The sequence below is a fragment of the Scleropages formosus genome, chromosome 13 (assembly GCF_900964775.1).
Source record: "Scleropages formosus chromosome 13, fSclFor1.1, whole genome shotgun sequence".
NCBI lineage: Eukaryota > Metazoa > Chordata > Actinopteri > Osteoglossiformes > Osteoglossidae > Scleropages > Scleropages formosus.
The window spans coordinates 2,859,893-2,882,882 of record NC_041818.1 but is presented as its reverse complement, the minus strand read 5'-3'; the positions used below and the strand labels follow the sequence as shown (position 1 = coordinate 2,882,882).

Below are 22,990 nucleotides of genomic sequence, written 5' to 3'. Positions count from 1 at the left end.
CAGTTTTTAATAACCTTTTGGACCCCAGCTGTTCACCACTACTTAAAATGATTAAAGATGATTTAGCTTTGTGGACCTCTTTACCTATTTCTATATCTGATAGAATTAACATTTTCCTAATGAATGTTTTAACTCATCTTCTACAACCAATCCCAAAACCTATCCTGTTACTTGTCAGATGATTATTATTTTTTTTACATTAGACACTTTGGTCTCTATAATTGAAATAACTGAAGGCCCTAGTTAAACTCTTCAAAGTTTACCAACATGAAGACACTGCCAAGTACTATTGGGTTGCACAAATTAAACAAACAACTAATAGATTCCAGGACACATCGGAGTCTCTGAGCATGGGTATGGAGTCTGCTGCATGCTATCTAAGACTGTCAAGATCTCTGTCTTTCTTTCAGAAGTTTCATAACATCCTATCTTTATGCTAATCTTTTTTTTTTCTATTCAGCACTTGAAGTTTGGAGAGATCTTACGAAATAATAAGGGACCCTGCTTGCTGTCAATCCACATGTTCCCCCAGCTATTGGTCAAATTCGGCTCTATATTTGCACCAAGTAAATATTTGGGGGAGTAGGGGGTGAATACTTATTTTCTATTTAGTTAAAAATTCAGCCTTTTTTATTTTGAGCAGAATACTTTGTGTGGAATGGCAAACACACACACTTTCTGAACCACTTGTCCCATACAGGGTCTCAGGGAACCGGATCCCACCCGGCAACACAGGGCGTAAGGCCAGAGGGGGAGGGGACACACCCAAGAGGGGACGCCCGTCCGTCGCAAGGCACCCCAAGCAGGACTCAAACCCAGACCCACTGAAGAGCAGGACCTGGTCCAACCCACTGCGCCACTGTGTCACCACACCCCCAGAATGGCAAACATTTTCAGTTAAATACATCACAAGTACATGTTGTAACACAAAAGTCCGAGTGGGGATTGGAATACTTTTTACAGACATCCTATGATTGCAGCTGAATGTGTGTTACCAACACAAAGGAAGGAGGGACAAAGGTGCCAGCTAGCTAAATTAACAGAGAGATTTTCATAGCATCTGTTAAGACAGCATAAGCCTGGCAATTTATGGCTAACAAGAAAAACACTTCTGGTCACCATCAGCAACATCTCTAAACCTGGAAAATATGCTGCTAGCATCTGAAGCTTCTAGATTGGATGGAGGAGTGTAATGAGAGGAAAATGATGAAGTGGAAGGAAGTGGGGGAGCAAAGTCACTCGAGAGGCTGGAGAGCAAGATGTGTGCCCCTTGAGATAGGTTGCATTGGCTTTACAGGATAGTTGTTTTATACAGTTTGTTGGGTATTATAGACAGAGGAGGGAGGCCATGTTACAGAGGCTGTAGTGAGGACAGAGATGTGGATCAGGACAGGTGAACTTTAGGTTCAAGGTAGAGCTACCAGGCCATGGCCTGAGGTTTGCTCAACCCTGGTTTGGTCACCTAGGTAATGGTGACATTGAAAGACCCTGATCACCCAGTGACCCCAGAGAATGTCACTAATGATGCATCCAGGTGCATCATAAGATATGTGTAATGAAAATGCTCTGCAGAACCATACTTGAACTACCTAGATATTAAAGGATTATGTTTTTTTGCATTATTATATTACAAAATATACGTAAAGCATATTAAATTTTTCTAAATAGTTCTTGTGGGATGTTTAGTGTTGCTAATTCTATTATTTTATTCATCCTTGTAATACAGTGTGTTGAACATGGAACCCCAAGTTGTACCATTTCAGTACCAATATAATAGTAAGAAGGTCAGTTCTCTTCCATTTGAAAGCCTCTGACAATTTATCAGTATCCATTTGTCTGGCATTGCCCTCTGCTGGTGCTCCTCAACATACAGAGTTTCTACTTGTTGCTCAGCGACATCACCGGGTGTTGAAATGGTTTTCATCAGAATGTGATGTCTTGCAAAGTGAAGATGACATGTGATGGTCTCTCTAGTTGCATCAAAAATAATACATGTCATGATTTATACTTTTTTTTATTGTTGATATGTACTTTTCTTTGGAGAAAAGTGTCTGCTGAATTTAAATGAATTCATATAAATGTTTTTCTACAGTATGTCTAGTGCAAAATAGACTTTTTGTTCTCAGACTCATGACATCCCCAAAAATACCTTCCAGTACCAAAATGTGCAGTAAGTGGTGGAAGAAGCATGGGTCCTCCATCAAGAAGAGTGATGGCTTTTTCCAGTTTCCCATTAGTATGGGCTTGAGAAACACTTAATTTGGTAGTGTATGGGGGAAAAAATCTTTCATGCCATTCATATTGGTCTTTTACATGTATACTCATCTTGTTACTTGCTTGGCTGACTGCTTATGAAACCACTAAATAAGATAAGTACACCATTACATGGTACTTCCTGTCCTAAACTGCATGGGTTGTTAAAGCAAACTGCTAAGTGGATGTCAATTAAGCACACATTAAGGCTTTTTAACACCTGCTGTTGTTTACTCAATGAGTAAAATGCAAGTTCAAAATCCCAAATCCAACTGGTTGTTAGACAAATCTAACAGGACACAAAGTTTTTTCATTTCGCGTTTATTAAAACATTGCTCAAACAAATTTTACTTTGACAAAAATCCAGATAGTTTCAGAATGTAAACTCTTATTTTCTCAATACATTTTAAAACAATATGTTAAAGCTTATTCTGATAGTACCGGTACAGTGAAAAACAATGCCATTCATTGAAATTGTGCAAGACCAAGAGACCAAAGACTGCAACTTGCCCAATAAGACACTTCAATAATCATTACAAAATAAATCTTTTTTTGCTTTAAATCATAAAACATTTACAAATGTATTTTAATCTTTTGGACATCATATAAAATAAACAACTGTTCTAAATCAATTTTGTACATTTTATAAAACAATATCTATAAATATTTTAACCTGCCACAGCCCTCAAAAACACTTGCTCTGTACCAAATTTCATTCCATATAATCTTATTTTACAATGGCATATCTAATGGTTCTTGTTCATTTTTTATACCACAGAGCCACTCCAAAAACATTAACAGAAATTTGTTTAAAGGCAATCAACGGCAACTTACTCTGGAACAGTGTCACAGTTGGTCTTCAGACACCCAAGCCATGGTCCGTTAAAGCATGTGTCAAGGATGGACCCCTAAAGTTTGAGTACTCTTTTAGAGTGTTTAGTACCATGCATTAAAGCATCTGATGCCTAACTGGAAACACAGCTGAATAGAAGCAGGAGTACAATGGATGCTTTAAATAAATGTCAATTTGTTTGGGTCAGCTGAGCTGGTAATGATACAGCATTAGATGCCGCTGCCCAATACTATACAAACTAAACAAGGACAGATTTAAAATTTAACTATGGTGGAAATGGATAAACACGGAACACAGAACTGGGAAAAACACATATTAGAACAAATCTTAATGCAAGAAAAGGAAAATCAAAGGAAAGGAAAATACTGCCAAAACAGACAAGGAGATATGACTGATGGTATTCAGTAAAGAGGAAAAAAAAAAACAAATACACAGTAAATATGGACATCAGCTGTTTGCAAGATCATTTTTTTCTTCCTGGGTCAGGAGACCTTTCTTGTGAGGTCACACTACTATGTCTCGATATTTGTACACCCACTAATTTATGAACAATTTAAGAGGGGCAAGAGTCAGCAGAGGACTGTGATAAAAGGAACTGTATGAGACATAAACCTCATAGCTGAGCAAGGAATTGGTGAAGTAATCAGCTAAAAAAGATGGATTGATTCCTCAAAAGGAATCCACTACGGTCAAAAGGACTGTGCAAAGAATCATTTGTTTTGCTTGTGTCATAATAAGGTGCAGACAAATACAAGTTTGTATTTGACTAGTAGAAAACAAGATTACAATTGTGTATTGTGTAGTTCAACAGAGCTTGTAGTGAAGAAAACAGCAATCTAAATATTCATCATTCTACAAAAATTCCTGAAGAATGAAGATGTACAAATTTGTTGTATTTAGAGTGAACGTGCTAGAAGAGTAAATGGGGACACAGCTTTACTTTTATTTTACTGGTTTCACATACGGCGCACAGAAAGAGCACTGGTGCAGTGCATAAAACATGGTGAGAGAAACAGGTGGTGTAAAGCATATGAGTCACTGAGCAGCCGCTGCGATGTCACAAGCCACAAGCTGAAACACGGCATGTGTGTGTTTTGGACGTGACTAGAGACTGTGGCAGACTGCAGTTATACAGTAGGGTTACATTGACACTAAATATGTTTAAATGTCTAGAGTATCAAAATGCCCTTGACAGTTTAATCATAACAGTATGATAAAAAAGGTTTACTGTTTAAAAATATATTTATACACTTTTCTTTAAAATTAAAAGAATGTATTTATAGATCAGTGACTCTGCAAACACCAAAAAAACTGCACGCTTCAGTAATTAAATATTTGTACAATGACCACATATGAACAACGGACTGGATACTACTTGTCCATGCTTGAATACTTTTTAAATTAAATACTTGGTTGAGTGTAATGAAAAAAGTGCGCTCAAGTATTTCGAGAATGACACACACACACATACACACACACACACACACACACACACACACACACACACACACACACACACACAGACAGAGGACTGGACACAAGTTGCACCTTCATGAAAGAATGAAACGTGTAACAAAATTAAAAGACTTTGAAAACAAAACAAAAAAAAACATTAGTTCCATAAATTACCTGAGAAGTACATTTCACCAATGCAAGATAACTGTCATATTTTTAAGGTCCAGTTCCTGTAAATTCTGCATAGAATTCAAAGAAATCCAAAAATAGACCTGCAGTTACTAACATCCCACTTGACCTCTACATGTCAAAATAAAAAAAAAAAAAAAAAAAAAAAATATATTCTTTAAAAGCAGTTTTCTGAAAACCTTTATGATGCTTTCCACTTTTGTGTGCCTTACTTGTTGATAAAATAGTCCTTCAGTTTTAACATCTTCAAATATTGGCCTGTTCATTTTTAACAAGACATTTTCATCTGAAAATACTTTGTTGTAAAAATATATATTTTCTGAGAAGGAGTTTTCATGAATTTAAACAGTCGTGTTTAAACATAGTTTGCAAAGTATTGTGCTGGCTGTCAAAAGGCATGTTTCATTTACAATATTTCATTGTATATTGTTCATGTTGAGAGATAAAGTCGGTAATCGAGAACCTTAAATTATAACTGGAACAAGAGAGCAGCCAATTATGCTGAGAACAGTCAGATTATTTTTGCCTTAATGTACACATAACATAAACTTTAAAAATAAATACAGGTATACCCCAGTATACAGATTCCCGGTTTACAGACTTTCAGTATAATGGTCCTATGAAAGTTGCATCCATGTCCAGACCAGTGGCTCATGGTATTAGGTACTTTCTTCCAGTATTTGGGACAGACTTTTCCCCGATGATACAGAGGTCATGAGCCAATGAGGCACAGACTTTCAGTAACGTACAACAACCTCTTCTTAATATTGCATTGTTTTTCAAGTTATATTAGAGTTTTGCGAAATAGTTACATTTTTTGGAAGGTTTGTGTTCACATAGCTGTACATTTAAGACGGGTCTCAAAACTCACCTCTTTCAGACTTACTTCTCCCCTGATCTTGTAACTACTCCATAAACATGTACGTGTTATGTTTTACAATTTTTAAGAAAAATTTGGGTAATAATAGAAAGGCCTATATGGAGTAACTTGTGTAATGTACACTGTTCAGTTCCTTGAGGCTGTTTTTAAGTGTGTGGAGGGTGTTTGTGTAAATATTTCAGTATGTCCATGAAGTCCAGGATCTTTTTTTTGCTGTTTAATGGGAAAGGACCTCCACCTTTACAGACTCTTGGTGTACAAACCATTTTCGGGAACAAATGATGTCCGTATAACGGGGATACCTGTGCCAATAGTAGACCGAGTCAAGTTTGCCCATACGAATTTTTCACATTTTTCATCATGGTACCTTATGCTGACTACATTCAGTGTTGTAAATTAACTTTCTAACAGCACACATAATACTGTTTTAAAGGGTGTGATCTACTGCATTTCTTTACAAGGGTGCTTAAATTAATGAATGTCTTTTTTTAAATCTTATTTAAATGAATCTTCATATTCGTCACCATGGCAGCGCTAATATATTTTCCTGTGACATTTATGTAAAGTAAAACTGCAGCAGAACATCTGATTACATTAAATAACTTGATATAGCCAACTCCTACTGCTGGTACACACACACACACACACACACACACACACACACACACACAGGTCTGTGTCCTCCTGCTGTTATTTTTCTCTCATTCAGGAACATACCTGCCTTACCACATTGCATTATCACCTTAAATGTGTAGACTTACACAAAGAATTTCCATACTTCTCCAGCTAGCTGTCAACCCTAGCATCTTGCTTTCAAGAATGGCTGCTGGCAACTCACACACAGACAAAATAGAAAAACACAACTGCTGTTGTATAAAAGGCAGTACCTCATTAAAATTAAGGCAACTCCAGACAAATGTTCCTTTTTCGTATGGGTCTCCTGTGACAGTCCACAATGCCTGCTGGGTCATAACCTCTGTTTGGCTTCCCTTTTGCACTTCATGGCACTGCTCCCTAGCTGTCGGTTGGTACCATGGTACCTACTGTGGGAGCTGCATGCACAGCACATCTGGCACATCAGCCGCCTGGCTCTGCAGGTGGTGGTGGTGGTGGTGGTGGTGCTGCCGGGGCTGCTGTGGCACCTCAGTGTATCTGATGTTGCTCTGCTGAGACATGTGAGCTGCGTGGAAGAGGGTGTGTGTCTGCCCAGAGTTTAAGAGTCCAGGGCTCTGCACCTGCTAAGGGGAAGAGGCCAAAGGCATGTGGGAGATGAACAAACGGGATAACTTCGCTCACCAGTCACTGCATCCTGTACTCACTGGAACCCAGACTTACTTGAAAGAAGTGCTGCTGCTGCTGCGGAAGTAGGGCCTGGGGGGGCAAGGGTTGCTGGGGATAGACTGGCTGCGCTTGGTGTGACAGGAAGCTGTTATGGGGTATCACGATGGGGGACGTGAACACAGGGGAGGGCACGATTAGCGTGCTGCAGTTCACCTGCTGCATGGGTAACGGGGCAGCCACAACCTGCTGCTCTGCTGTGTACCTGCAGAAGGACAGGCTGCTGTGTGTGAAATGTCACGTCACGTCACAGGGCAACAAGGCCCACACAATACCAGTAGGTGGCGTAGTAGTTAAATAACTGGACATGTAAAGAAATCAGAGACAAATACATATTTTTATTAATTTATTTACCTATTTATTCATCTCCCTACTTATTACAGAATATTCTTGATCATGAAATGGTTCACACACTGACCTGGTAACATAAATTCAAAATTTGTCATGCCAAAGCACACCAAAACTAACTTTGAATTATTTAGAAGACATATTATTGCGGACACTTTCTGACTTAATCATGTAAAATGGACCCAGATTCCCAGCTGGGATGCTGCTGCTGGGAGGTTTCAGGCAAGTACTGAGAAACAGTTCACAACCTACCTCAAATGATGAGGAACAGAGAGGCTGTAATGGATGCCAGTCTTAATTTTTGTTAAGGTTACGATTAGGAATATGAAGAAAAATGTTAATACAAGAAATACTGTTATATTGACATTTACCCACTGGTTTGGAAATGAGAACAAACTTACTTGGTTTGCTGTGCTGCTGTGCTGCACTGGGAAGCCTGTGGAGTCCCACTACTGTGTGGTATCATGGGCTGGATTGGCTGGTTGAGAAGCATGCTGAGTGAAAGAGCAGAAACACAGGTCATTTCCTGACCTCAAACTTCATCCACCAAAGCACTATAGATCTAAAAGGTTTCCCTATCCTTTCTCCAGTGTTCGCACACACACATACACACCACATATACAGTATATAATTATAATTTGTGGGTATGTATATACACATTTTAAGTGCCCCAATCACTCTTGTTGCGGATGTTCTTCATCGCCCCCCTGGCCCTCCCGGCTGCTTCCTGGATGACCTCGACATCTTGTTAAGCTCTCTCCCAGGGGACAACACTCTGTTGCTTCTCCTGGGTGACTTCAACCTGCATGTCAATGACATAGTGGCCTTCTGTCGCTCCTACAGTTCTTCCGACTTCTCCCTGTCCCAGTCCCCTGCTAATACAAAGGAGGCAATCACCTTCACCTCGTCTTTTCCCGTAATAGTGGCTGTCCTGTCCTCTCTGTTACTCCACTGCATGTCTCTGATCACTTCTTCATCTCCTTCCAACCCTGCCTCACCACTAATCCCTCTCCTTTTTTTGCACCCATTGTCACCTTCCGCCGTAACTTAAAATCTCTCTCATATTCCTGCCTTGCCTCCGCCACACTGTCCGCTCTCCCTTCTGTTACACAGTTCTTGAATCTATCAACAGACAATGCCACTAACATTTTTTCTCTGCCGTATCTTCCTCTCTTGACTCTGTCTGTCCACTGTCTTCCAGACCAGCATGCCCCAGTACCATCCCATGGTTGACTGATACATTATGTACTAACAGGACCAAACTCCGGGCTGCAGAGTGACGATGGCGAAAATCCAAGACTCGCACGGACCTGGATGTCTACAAACAACTCTTAACTACTTTTCACTCTGCTGTCTCCTCAGCTAAAACAGCCTTCTTCCACAACAAAATACAGTCTGCAACTAAAAAAAGCACACAGATCTTTGCCACCTTCTCATCCATATTGTGTCCTCCGCCACCCCCTCCTCTTCTCATTGCTGATCACTTTGCTTTGTTTTTCAGAGACAAAGTCAACGCAATCACAGACAAGTTCTCGGCATCATCCAGACCTATCCGCGCTGAACTTCCCTGCAAAGACATGCTCTGTAAATTCAAGCCACTCTCAGAATCTGAAGTCTCTGACCTACTGATATCACACAGAGCCACCACCTGCTCGCTAGATCCGATCCCATCGTCACTCCTACAGACCATCTCCCCGCAACTCTCCACCTTCATGCCTAAGAACATCAACTCCTCGCTCTCTTCTGGCTGTTTCCCATCTGCCTTCAGAATTACTGTAATTTCACCTCCGTTAAAGAAACACTCTGAATCCTAACTCAGTCCAAAACTACAGGCAAGTATCTCTCCTCTCCTTTCTGCTAAAACTTCAGAACGGGTGGCCTATGGTCAACTCTCTGAATTCCTCACCCGGAGCCATCTCCTCGATGGATATCAGTCAGGATTCAAAGTTGGTCACTCCACAGAGACAGCGCTCCTGGCAGTGTCTGATGCTGTCCAGTTGGCTAGAGTGGCCTCCCTCTCCTTGGTCCTCATCCTCCTCAATCTGTCTGCAGGATTCCACACTGAGAACCACCAGATTCTATTGTCCTCCCTTAGTTAGCTTGGGATCAAAAGAAAAGCACTAAGATGGTTTGAGTCCTATCCATCTGACAGATCTTATCAAGTGGTCTGACGGGGTTCCCGTTCTTTTCCTCTGCCTCTCTCAACTGGTGTCCCGCAGGGCTCGGTACTGGGTCCTCTGCTCTTCTCAGTCTACACCTCCTCCCTCGCCCCTGTCATTGCCTCCCATGGATTCAAATACTACTGCTATGCTGATGATACCCAGCTCTGGAGCATCAGACATCTCTGCATGCATCACTGCCTGCCTGTCAGACATCTCTGCATGGATGTCTCATCACCACCTACAACTCAGCCTCTCCAAAACTGAGATCCTACACTTCTCAGCTGGCCTGTCTTCCTGTCATGATCTCTCAATCAAACGGACAACTCACTCATTTTGCCTACCTCCTCAGCTAAGAGTCTAAGAGTGATGATTAACTCAAGTCTATCTTTCTCTCTGCACGTTGAACTTGGACCTGTAGATACATTCTGCATAACATTTGTAGGATCCATCCCTATCTAACAACAGACTCTGCACAACTACTTGTCCAGGCCAGGGTGACATACCATCTGGACTACTGCAACTCTCTCCTGTCTGGCCTTCCTGCTACTGCCATCAAACCTCTACAGCTGATACAGAATGCTGCTGCCTGAGCTGTGTTTGACTTGCCGAAGCGTTCGCATGTATCTCCTCTACTCGTTTCTCTGCACTGGCTTCCCATAGCTCCCCAGATCAAATTTAAGCCCCTGGTTGTGGCCTACGAATGCATTAATAGAACTGGTCTTAGATTTCTACAAGACTAGATCATTCAATACACCCCAGCCAGACTGCTACACTCTTCCACATCTGTCCACTTGGTGGTTCCATACACGAAAGGTAAAACATGGAGGTTCTCAGTTTTGGCTCCGTTGTGGTGGAACGAGCTCCCCCTCTCGCTCAGAACTGCTGAATCTTTGTTCACATTTAAAAAGGGTCTTAAAACTCACCTCTTCCAGACTCACTTCGCCCATGATCTCTTAAGGTCATGTAACGTATAAATGTTCATGCACTATAACTAAGATCATGCCTGGACCAATCCTTTACATAGCTACTCCTACAATGTAACGTAAATGTTTATATGTATCTCAAAAAAAAAAACTACTAGGAAGGTGATTAGGAATTGTTGATATTCTGGTAAAATTTTATGCAGCTACATCGGTGCATATGGTGAAAGTAACTAACTGTACTTAACAATCACATCTCCGCAACTACCTCTCTTTCTCCTGATGTAATGCACAAATTGTATTTTCTATGAGATATACATTGCTTTGGAGAAAAGCTTCTGCTAAATGAATAAATGTAAATATATATTATATATATACAGTATACATATATATATTCTAAATGCTTCACTGAACTGCTAAACTACAGATTAACAATATGTAACATATACACAGTTTCATTATATATATTCACCATAAGCATGTAAGTGTTCAATATTGCAGTCATTGCATGGTTTTAGTCAGGGTTCTGGACCAAAACCACACTTGTCCACAGACTGCCCATTTGGGTTATATGCCCCATCCTACGACAGGTACTGTCTTAGTCACAAAGTTTTGAAATGGCCAAAAATAATTATTTTAGCATATAGTTATACAAATTACACATTAAAAGTAAGCAACAGAGTTGCAAAATGAATAAAAAAAAACTGAAAAGAGTATTTAAACAGCCCATAGTATTTAAAGCACTGTGGAGCTCCTACTCCTACTCTTGTTGCTCTAGTTGCTGCCAAAATCTCCTGTCTTGGGTTTTTCCTGTGTGTGTTGCATTTATTTTGGTTTTTACTAAAAGATGCACAAGCTGCATGTCTAACACCGACCGCTCAATCAGCTGCCACAAGACTCTATCAGTGTGTTAGTCAGTGATTGTGAGCATGATGGTGATGCAGAAAAAATGTGAATGAAAACAGATTTAGAAATGAATGTGAAAATAACAGCGCAACATGACAATATGACTAGAATACTTTTCTGTATTTATATTATTATTATGCCATACTACCATTTTAGAAGGAACTATGTCTGAAATTAGTGACAAAATATAACAAAGTCCAATTAAACACACACACACACACACACACACACACACACACATTTTCAGAACCGCTTGTCCCTTACGGGGTCACGGGGAACCGGAGCCTAACCCGGCAACACAGGGCGCAAGGCTGGAGGGGGAGGGGACACACCCAGGATGGGACGCCAGTCTGTCGCAAGGCACCCCAAGCGGGACTCGAACCCCAGACCCACCGGAGAGCAGGACTGCGGTCCAACCCACTGCGCCACCGCACCCCCACCAACTAAACAGCATAGTATATAAACAAATAACATGCATTAATATCTTAAAGGGTCATTTAATGTATGATAAGTGGGTTTGTGACTTATGACAGCAAGGTAGGCAGAACAGAGACCCATCATAAGTCAAGGGCTATCTGCATGTACAGAATAACACACACACACACACACATACACACATTTTCAGAACCGCTTGTCCCATACGGGGTCGCAGGGAACCGGAGCCTACCCAGTAACATGGGGCGTAAGGCCGGAGGGGGAGGGGACACACCCAGGACAGGACGCCAGTCTGTCGCAAGGCACCCCAAGCGGGACTCGCACCCCAGACCCACCGGAGAGCAGGACTGCGGTCCAACCCACTGTGCCACCACACCTCCAATTACAGAATAACAAATCTACCATATTCCAGAATCCCTTGTGTGCAGAGCGTAGCAGTATTACCGAAGGTGTCCATCTTGGTCAAAGTCTGTGTTTGGGTGTCTTTGGCTGACGTCCTGAGCCGAGGGCAGGAGCAGTGGCAGTGGCCGCCCAGCCGTTTGGGAGAACATCATAGGGTTGCTGTAGAGGGGCATGGTCATGCTGCTATATGTCTGCAGTGGGAAGCTGGAGGCCTGACCCTGGGTACTGCATATGGGCGTCTCCTGCACCTGCACAGCAGCCTGGGACTGAAAGGGACAGTCAGGAGCAAGTGTTCTGTTGAGGCATTTATTCTTATCAATGGGCACCTAGGTCCATATCCAGGAGGCCCAGAAGAATCAAAATGCCACTGCATGTACAGGATGCCACCAGCAAAAACTAGAGGTAGAGTGGGGCCACATTTGAATGTCTAAAACCACAAATTGCTGCAAAAGCTAATAAAACCCAAACAAAAAGTTAAGAAAAATGGTAATCTAAGGTCATCTTGGAGGATATCAAGTTTAAAATGGATTGCTATTTAATAGAAGTAGCTGCTGTTTTTTTTTTTTCCTTGGGTTGTTAAAAGAGAGAGATTTAAACATTGAAAAAAGTCACCCATTTATGCATTTTTATCAGTATACACTGCCTTGCCGTGTTAAAAATTTTTCAAGATACAAACATTTTCTGATTTATTTACTTATGTTTCAAACATTTTCTTCAGCATTGTATTTTTTTTAAATTTCCATCTGTTGCAGAGTGAAAGCAACACATGTTTCTGCAGCCATTACAATAGAAAGACTTAGAATAGAAAGACATTATAGCTGGAGTACTGTCTTCTTTCAGCTTGCACCTACATTGTTTACTGCTTGGCTTTGACACTTATGTCTGATTGAACAGCAATTTGTGTATTTTTTTTGTTTCCATTTCATATTTTTTGTTGTTAGTCGTTTTAAATTAGCTTTTAACTTTAATGTATCTCAAAGCTAATAAAGGTGTCAAAAAGAAGTCCGAGAAATTTATTACCACTGTATCTATGCAAGATGTTTAATATTTATGTAAGATGCTTACATTTACATTTGCTTTACATGTAAAGAAATTGAGGGACATTTGCATTTCTCAGGTTTTATTGATTGAGTAAATAATAAAGAGAGCTGAAAGTGGCCAAAAGGTGAACACTGGGGATGCTAGTGTGATGAATAAGTGAAAAATCTGCATATTTTCAGTAATTTTCAATTACAAGTTGCAATTTTAGTGCAGATTGAAATTTTAAAAAAAAACGCTTCTCTGCAATGGATTCATGGGTGTACCCACCCTGACAGTAGGCTACATCAGATCACCACAACCCCAGAGTGAAGAAGTGGTTTATTAATAATAGATGAATGCATGGATGTATTATTTAGTACTTTATAAAATTATTATAGCTTTTTCTGTGGTTTTTACACAACGGAACCTGTGAAAAACCAAAATAAGTCAGTTTCTTGCAGGTTTTATCAATTATATACTTTGGAGCTATGAACAAACTGTGATATTTATGTACACAGTTCCAGGCTAGTAAGCTGAGGTGCCACTATACTCTATTTCTGAAAGTCATTGACATGCAGATGCCTGTAAGTGAAGCTACCTGAGAGGAAGAGGAACTCAGCGAGGGAGGTAAAGAGTTGTGGAGGCTGCAGAGGTGCTCCGAACCCACAGCAGGTTGCTTGGGCTGGTGCTGCTGGAGTTGCTGGCTTGGCCTGCCCGGACCTTGCTGTGCGTGGCTGAAGCCCAAGGGCACTGGCTGCTGAAGCAACATCGAGTGGAGAGAATCAGCCAATGCTTTATCAGGATACATGCTGAAAACATCACCTTCTACTTCTTCTCAGATGAAGACAGCTGGAGGGTATGGCAGCCGTGTCCAGAAAGATATGGGCACTGGAAGCCATGACATCTGTCTGTTTGATCACGAATGCACAAAACACAGCAACAGCTTACATAGCTTACTCTTGCAGCTGTCTGAGTAACTTATTCTCAATATAACATCAGCAGATCCTATAACTTCTCAGTACAGAACCTTCTGGCTCTTATCATATTACTGAGACTATCCTAATGCATAACTACTTTACTATAACTTTTTTAATCTCTTGCTTCAAATATGAAGCCACAAGTATGATGAAGTGATGAAAATACATATGCACCTGGAGGTTGGAGCAGTTGACCTGCTGCAGCTGCTCCTTGATGCTGTGTAGTTCTTTCTGCTGTGTCTGGATATCAGCCTGCAGGACACGTGTCCTCTCCTCCAACTGCTCCTTCAGCTGGTGTACCATGCCTAGCTGTGGTAGCTGGAACTGATACAGGGGCTGCTGAGGCACACACACACAACCGGACACATGCTGGACATGTCATATGGCCTTGGTGAAATTTTCCTTCTCTAACTAGTTAAGATACCATCAAATGTCAACTTTTAGAGCTTTAAAATACAGCCACCAAGGTCTCACAGGTATGGATGCTAATTTTGATTAGATAAAATGAGATGGAAACATTTTGGAAATAGTCTCTTTCTCTGGATGATCTGTGCATGAATTATGACTGAGAAAGCATTTTCTAGAGTAAAACAACAAACCATGAGAGAGTGTTGGCTGCAAGGAGGTGAAAGAGGGGCCATCGGTGGGGGAAGGAGGCTTGAGGAGCTCTGGCTCCGCACCAATGTCTACAGTACATGTGAGACAAAATATGCAAGAGTCACTTATCAACATTCTTGGCTCCCAAGGTATCTTTTGCAAGCAGAGCAACTTGGAGCTGGTTCTAGAGTTTCCACAGAGTCTTACCTTTAAGCTATTGACTTGGGTTCGGGACCGAGACTTTTCAGGCACCATGAGCATGGACTGTCGAGATGGCATGCTGGTCTCTGTGAACTTGAATGAGGAGTTGGCTGGAAAAAGCAACAAGAAGAGGTGGGCACCCACTGGTAAAAAATCTCCGTATTATGGAGTTGTTTTGTTTTCTGTTACTCAGTTGCCAGAGGGTTTATTTCAGTATAATTCATTAGCAACTGCCTTTCACCGCCATTGTGTTAACTATGGTGCATCACTCTGCAGTGACTAATATTTTGAATTATTATTTTTCAGTCCTCTCCACGCCATCTGGAACTTGAGGCGATGGCAAGGGACCTCACCTGATTCTGTCTGCTGCTGCTCTGGGGGCCATCTCAAGTGTTAGTCCATTATTCTTTAGTACCCTCTCGACTGTTCTACGCCAGGTCTTTTGGGGTCTCAGGTCTCCCCTGGTTTCCCTTCCCCTTGGGCATCCATCATAGTGCTATTCTGGGTAAAGAACTGGGTGGCATGCATCAAACGTGCCTCCAACCATCTCCATTGACACGCTTTAAGTGTCTCTGCTATGGTGCCAAACCCTGTTCTTTTCCTGGGGTCTCTGTTGGAGATGGTGTTTGGCCAGAAGATCTTGAGGATATGCTGCAGGCACTTGGTCTGGAATACCTCAAGTTTCTGCTGAATAGTGACAGTGGTCTTCCAGCACTCTAATCCATGTAAGGAGGGTGCTGATGTCATTGCTCTTGAAGATTCTAATCTTTGTGTAGATGCTAAGGCCTGTGGATCTCCACATGGGCTTAAGCAAGGCAAAGTCTTGGTTAGCTTGCTGATTCTGGTGTTCATTTCTCTGTTTCAGGCGTCATCTGTTGTTACCTTCCTGCCCAAATAGACAAAATCCTCCACATCCTGCCTGTGAGGGACAGTGGGATGATGTTTCTCCAGGTGTTGGAGGTCCCTGAGATCTCCCTTTTATTGGCAGTTTGACAATGACACCAGTTCTGCAGTCATCAGGGGCTTCGTCTTTGTCGCAGATGTCTTGTAGGATATGCTGGAGAATACATGGCTTCTCCTGCTCTTCTGCATCAGCATCTCTGCAAACACACCATTGTCTCCTGAATTCTTGATTCTTGAGTTCTCTGTTTCTCTCAGTACTACACTGTTAACCTCTCCTTCAGCCTGGGTGACTTAGAATCCAGGAGTTTCTTCTTTAACTTCTTCCTCTCCTCTGTGGCCTCCTCTGTATCAGTAGATATCCATTCAGACTTGACACTCTACTGTAGCCTATAGTCTCCTTTGCTGCTTCAGTCATGGCTTTGTTGAAACTATTAATTGTTAGTGCTGCTTCATCTTGCTGAATCAGTTCTACAAAGCAATGCTGAAGTCTTTCTTAACTGCTGCTTCTTTCAGCTTAGTGAATGCACACACACACACACACACATATCGTCTGAAACCGCTTGTCCCATAGGGGGTGCAGGGAGCCGGGGCCTAACCCGGCAACACAGGGCGTAAGGCTGGAGGGGGAGGGGATACACCCAGGACGGGATGCCAGTCTGTCACAGGGCACTCAAAGCGGGACTCAAACCCCAGACCCACCAGCGAGCAGGACCCGGCCAAGCTCGCTGCTGCACCACGCCACCGTGCTGCTTAGCAATATGAAAATGCTGATTTCTGCTGTTCCCCATCCTCGCCTTCCTCAGCTTCAGAGTCAGCTTTGCCACCAGTAGGTTGTGGTCACTTCCAACATCAGCATTCCGCATTACACATATATCCTGTAGGGAGCGCCTCCACTTGCTTTTGATAATGATGTGGTCGATCTGGCTTTGGGTTCTCCCGTCAGGTGATGTCCAAGTCAGTTTGTGAATGCTGCAGTGTGCCGCCAATGTCTAGATCATTTTCTACACAAAAGCCCGTAATTCATTCGACATTGTGAATGAGGTCTCCTACTCTATGTCATTCCATAATCCTCCCTCTGTTCTCATTATTGCTGGCAATACTTCCGTTGAAGTCTCCCATCAGGAGTAGGATGTCATGTCTTGGGATGTCCTCCAGTGCTGCTCTAAACGCACTGTAAAACTGGTCCTTACTGTCATCGTCAGCATTGCCAATGGGTGGGTAGGCCACTATAATGGACAGCTTGCCGAACTTGGAATTCAGCCTCACATAGAGCAGGTGTTCGCTGATGGGCTTCCATTTCAGAAAGGTGTTAACATGTTTCTTGCTGAAGATGGGAGCCACTCCTTCTTGGTGGTTGTTATCTTGCCTTCCTGGCCAGATGATGACTTCCCTAGGGTTTAGTTTCTGCTTCCCTGTTCCTGACTGTGAGGGTCTGGATGACAGATGGAGGTAGCAGTGGAGAACCAAAGTAGTTGAACCAAAAGTATTTATTTTTCTTTACTTTAAAGAATTACAAAAGAAAATAAGGTATATGAGCTATGGGCTTAAGCCCGTTGCACCAACAGTTCACAGCTCTCCTGCTCTGTGTGAGTCTCTCTAGTGCCCTAATACAACCTTGTATAGCAGTAACCCCACCTTCCTGGCTACACCATAACAGCCTCAACAACTATCCCTATTTTACAAAATATAAAAACATTCATCCCATTATACAGTAAAACACCGCTGTCAAGTTGGTTGTGCCCAAGGACTCTCACCTACAAATACCCCGAGTGGTTCACTCCTCCTGGTTTGCAATACAAGATGACCAGCACAATGGAAATGTTAAATTGCTGAATGGTACCAATGAAATTACAGAAATTATTTTTGAAAACTGCAATAAATGTTTATTTCTAACAACCAACTGCATGTACTTGTCATACTTCTTCAATAAAACAAATGTTAATAGTTAATGACAAACATGGATACCGGTAGGCCTTTCCCAGCACCCAATCTGGTTCAAACTGAAAATGTTAAGTGAAATAATGGACCAAAACGAACAGTGAAACAGTAAAAAGTGAAATGTATGTGAACAGGCAGCAACAAAATTCAGTATTTGATTAATGTATTTTCACCAGCATCTTGCTGAATCTTTGCTACCAACACGCCCGTCACAGCTCAGTATTTGACACTGACCATCTTGACTCCGTGACTCCAAGCGAGCTCAAGTTTTAATGGTTCATCTCTTTCACCGTTTGTGCCAACTTCCCAGTTTGGAACAGAGTCCGCACATTCCAACCTCCAACTCTTATATGTTGTTTCGGCGTCAGGAGGTCTGCTGTTAGGCTACAGATGTCCTTTCAGCTTTGGTCCCCCTCTGTCATAAATCCAGTTGCCTGGGCTGCTTTGCTCACTCTGCCAGGTGTAGATCTTTCCCTTGCTATTGTCTCCATAGCACAAGAGTTTAATGGGGTGGGTTTGCTAGCCCCATGCCCAACCCTCCTCCTTTCTCATCTGGGGTTAGCATGGCAGAGCTTTTGAATTATGTATTTTGCTGTTAAAAGATTGTTTAGTTCTGTGTTGTGACTGAATGTGTTCGTTGCAATTCTGCGTCATCCTTGACTCTCAGCAGCTGGTTATTCTACAATGATGTAAGCGCTGTTTTGGCTTGTACGTATAACCTATCCCTGTAAGGCCCCTTGAACAAAGGCACCAAGTAGCTAAATAAACAAAAATATAAACTAATAATTAACAGACAAACAAATAATAAGCAAACATAAATAATGTAGATTAGATTATTTACATGCCGAGTCCGACATGGCTGTGTGGGAGGACTTGCGGGAGCTGTGGGAGGACATGGACCGCGCCCTACTCACTCGCCCCCCTGGCACCTCCTGGTGGAAATCCAGGTACACATCATGACTCTGCAGCACGACAATGAAAAACCAGTGAGTCATCAATGGGCAATTTTCTGTATTAAACTTAATCTAGACATCAGTACTCTAAAACTGGTGAATATACCTTAATTAAAGACGACGGGGTCATTTCTGACAAGGACTCTTCAAGACCCAGTTCTCTCCGCCGTTCTGATCGCACCTCTGCATAGCTGCAGAAAAGCGACAACATACATGCTTTCATAATGACGTTATTGAAGACACATGGTGTACATAGTGAGTGGTTGCAACTGTATTCAACATAAAAACCTACAATAATCTATTTTATGGAATGTGATGAATGTGAATAAACTGCAGTACCATTAAAAAGTCATATTCTATTAAAAGTACTGCTACCTACAAAAGTATCTGAAACACTAAAAGACTACATAAGTCCATATCAGCCATTTTGTATTTTTTTTGCTGACTTCCCACTAGTACCTTTGTAGCTGTACATGGGACCACAGGCAGTGAGTCAGACCCTTTGCGACACAGGAGGAGCCTGGTCTGAATTTATTTAGATGGCTGTGACATACACACATCAGGCAAAACATTAAAACCACCTGCCTAATATTGTGTAGGTCCCCCTCATGCTGCCAAAACAGCTCTGACCCATCGAGGCATGGACTACACAAGACCTCTGAAAGTGTCCTGTGGTATCTGGCACCATGACGTTAGCAGCACATCCTTTAGGTACACTAAGATGCGAGGTGGGCCTCCATGGATCGTACTTGTTTTTCCAGCACATTATTATTATTATTATTATTTTATTTTTTATAGAGTGCTCTTCTCACGCAGTGACACAGAGCGCTTTAACACAGGCATACAGCAAGAAAAATTAATACAAACAAAGAAGACAGTCAACTAATGGCTACCATAATGAAGAACTTATTATAGAGCTATAAATATACCTACTGGCCACTGGGGAAGGGAACAAAAACTCCCAACTGAAAGCTGAGGGAGAAAAAAAAAAAACCTCTGGGGGTCCACGGGGCAGTGGTTGCCCACCCCTCCTGGGCATTCTAGAAAATAACAATTTGTAAGCCACACCCCACAGATGCTCGACTGGAATGAGATCTGGGGAATTTGGAGGCCAAGTCAACACCTTGAACTTTTTAACAATTTTTGCAGTGTGGCAGGGCACATTGTCCTGCTGACAGGCCACCAGGGAATACTGTTGCCATGAAGGGGTGTACGTGGTCTGCAACAATCTTTAAGTAGGTGATACGTGTCAAAGTAACATCCACATGAACGCCAGGACCCAAGGTTTCCGAGCAGAACATTAGCCAGAGCATCACACTGCCTCCGCCGGCTTGGCTTCTTCCTGTAGTGCATCCTGCTGCCATCTCTTCCCCAGGTAAATGATGATGCACACACCCCACAACACCTGCCATTTTGGAGATGCTCTGATCCGGTCATCTAGTCATCACAATTTGGCCCTCGTCAAAGTCGGGCAGATCCTTACGCTTGCCCATTTTTCCTGCTTCCACCACACCAAATTCAAGATCTGACTGTTTACTTGCTGCCTAATATATCCCACCCCTTGACTGTAATTGCCACTGTAACAAGATAATCAATGTTATTTACTTCACCTGTCAGTGGTTGCAATGTTTTGCCTGATTGGTGTAAATGTGTTGTACTGTATGTATCACCTTAAGCTTAATAACTTTAGCTCTTTTGCAGAGAGAATTTTTTAACGATCCCCAAGATATCATCCCACATCTGATAAGTTATCTCTACATTGTTTCTTTTCACAGATTTGCTTTAGTCCCTGACAACTGGTGTTAAGTGCATTTTTACTTGTGAAGTATGTGTATGCATACAGTTTTTACTGAACTGCAAAGATGTCATTTTACATTTACATTTAATTATTTAGCAGACACTTTACTTTTCTCCAAAGCAATTTCCAATGAACTCTATGTAGTGTTATCAGCCCACATACCCTATTCACCAAGGTGACTTACACTGCTAGATACACTACTAACAATGGGTCACTCATCTATACATGTCTTATTATTACAGTTCTTTTATTAATTTAAGTGGGCTTTACTGGCTCTACATCCTTTAACTGAATGTCAGATAAACATAATGGCAGCAGGCGGTGCTGTGACATACCTGATCACAGTGTGTGTGCACACGATGAACTCAGGTTTGGAGTTCCACTGGTGGTAGGTGATGTAGTAGTGCGTCTGAAGCCAGATCCACTGCTGGCCTTTGGTCAGAAATCGGTAGTAGCATGACTTGCCCTTCCCAAACTGCATTACTGAAGAGAATAGGCAGAGCCAAACCGCTTGAGTAATAGAGCATGTTGATTTGACAGATCTCGAAAAATCATTTTTTACTACTTTATGCTTGACTAATCAAAGCAAAAGTCTTTCACTGTTAGTTGACCTATTTCTGCCTGTGACATAGTTCCATAGGTATGCAAAGCACAGTAAAGGTACGCCTTTGTGGCCATGGAGAAGCTTACTTACACTGCCTGTGACACTCCGCTATTAGCTCCAGGTCGTCAGCATGATAGTAATCGTACCCAGACGTCCCTAAAACCTCGAAGGGCAAGTAGCCTATTATAGGAGAAGCTCTGAAAGAAATAAAAGGTCAGTGAAACAGAGTAATGTTATTTCTTCTATGAATCTGTCATATGGACAGCCAAAAAAGAATAAAAATCCCAGTAAACAAATAAACATATGTTATTATTTTATTCTGAATGTTAGTGGACTGCCATCGATGTAAAACTAAATGAATATAAATCCATTTCGCATTTTCCAAATATAAGCAAATATACATCAGTAACTCATATACTACAGTACAAATGAAAGCAGTGTCATGAGAAGGGCTGACCAGTCTATCCTGCTCCCAGTCATGGTCTGACTTTGTAGTACACCTATCTCTCATAAAGAGGCATCCAACTGAGGTAATGTAACTGCCACGCCCTCCACCTCCGTGCAACAGGGAACACCTGCGACTGATCACGAGACGTACACATAAAAGGGAGCTTGGAGCACAGCAAGATGCAGAACCTTAGTTCAGCCTTACTACTTTCCTGTGTGTTGCATCTGCTCTCTTGTTCATCCCTGTTCCCCGTTCTCCTTGCCCTTGTCCTTGAACCCTTCTCCCTGGTTCTACGCCTCCCTGGATTTCCTCGACCTACTGCCTGTCTTCACGGATTGCGCCTTTCGGATTTCCCCTTTACTTACGTTTGTGCCTCGGCAACCCCTGCCTGCTTTTTGACAACGAGTTTTGGATTTCCCTTTAATAAAACTGTCCTGTTTTCCGGACGTGGGTCCGACGTCTGCCTTCCGGGAGGATATCATGACAGTAACCTAACCTGAATGACGATTTGAATATTCTAATGCAACGGAATATTACAGAAAAATTCACCTATAAGCATTCCTGGATTAGCACTGGTAACAAATACTTGCTTGTAAAAACGTAATACAACCGAGAAACAGCAGAACAGATCACAATTATTTAAAACATCACAGTGTTTAACCAAGGGCCACAAGTTTTTACACAAGAATATGTTGTTTGTTCCATACAGAGAACACTACATAGTTTTTAAAACAGAGAGCAAAGTCCTGCTTAACTCAGGGGCAGTAACAGGTGTTAGGAACTGAGATGCTTGTCACACAGGTCAAGTTCACCCTCGTGCTCCTTCTTGGCTCAATGTCACCAGGTCTGAAGACAGAGGCCAAGCTGTGCAAGTCCAGTTTACTTTTTGTTTTCTTACCATAAAACTGGATCACAGATGAAGACAATTACACTGCCATGTTCATGCTCACGATCAGACACACTGTATTCAGTTGCACTATGAAGACAACAAGTTGGGAAGGACTTTGACCTCGCACATTAATGCTAACGTTCATTGGCCACAGGGTTCATTTTTTGTTGTCTCTGCTTGACTTGTTGCAAAGGCTGAGGAACCTGTCCACAGCAGACTGATTTCAAAACACAAAATATGAATATAATTTGTAATATTATTAATTCAATTCAATTTATTTTTATAGAGTGCTCTTCTCACGCAGTAACATAGAGCACTTTAACACAGGTATAAGGTAAGAAAAACAAATACATCAGAATAGAAACAAAGAAGACGGCTGACTACAGACTATCATAAAATAATGCTTTTATAGAGCTAAGTATGTATGTATGTTTGAAGTATGCCTACTAGCCACTGAGGAAAGAAACAAAAACTCCAAAACGAAAATCAAGGAAGAAAAAATCTCTGGGGGTCCAAGGGCC

The 22,990-nt window shown here is 41.9% G+C and overlaps 1 protein-coding gene across 9 annotated transcripts in view; it reads right to left on the bottom strand.

The window, feature by feature from the left end:
- Window positions 1–2,575: 2,575 nt before the first annotated feature.
- The window catches only part of LOC108929636 (neuronal PAS domain-containing protein 2-like), an 83,666-nt gene continuing 63,251 nt past the window's right edge, over window positions 2,576–22,990 (bottom strand). For 3 of the 9 annotated variants that reach the window (XM_018744356.2, XM_018744850.2, XM_018744938.2), the window contains 12 exons: window positions 21,223–21,329; window positions 20,864–21,011; window positions 18,837–18,921; window positions 18,619–18,739; window positions 14,943–15,046; window positions 14,738–14,824; window positions 14,313–14,477; window positions 13,760–13,918; window positions 12,184–12,407; window positions 7,718–7,810; window positions 6,966–7,173; window positions 2,576–6,868 (listed from right to left, as the gene is read on the bottom strand). In XM_018744356.2, the coding sequence (XP_018599872.2) occupies window positions 6,671–6,868; window positions 6,966–7,173; window positions 7,718–7,810; window positions 12,184–12,407; window positions 13,760–13,918; window positions 14,313–14,477; window positions 14,738–14,824; window positions 14,943–15,046; window positions 18,619–18,739; window positions 18,837–18,921; window positions 20,864–21,011; window positions 21,223–21,329 (1,699 nt within the window). In that variant the 3' untranslated portion in view covers window positions 2,576–6,670. The remainder of the gene's footprint in view (window positions 6,869–6,965; window positions 7,174–7,717; window positions 7,811–12,183; window positions 12,408–13,759; window positions 13,919–14,312; window positions 14,478–14,737; window positions 14,825–14,942; window positions 15,047–18,618; window positions 18,740–18,836; window positions 18,922–20,863; window positions 21,012–21,222; window positions 21,330–22,990) is intronic. The other 6 variants (XM_018744508.2, XM_029257664.1, XM_018744590.2 and 3 more) reach the window with 5 other exon arrangements.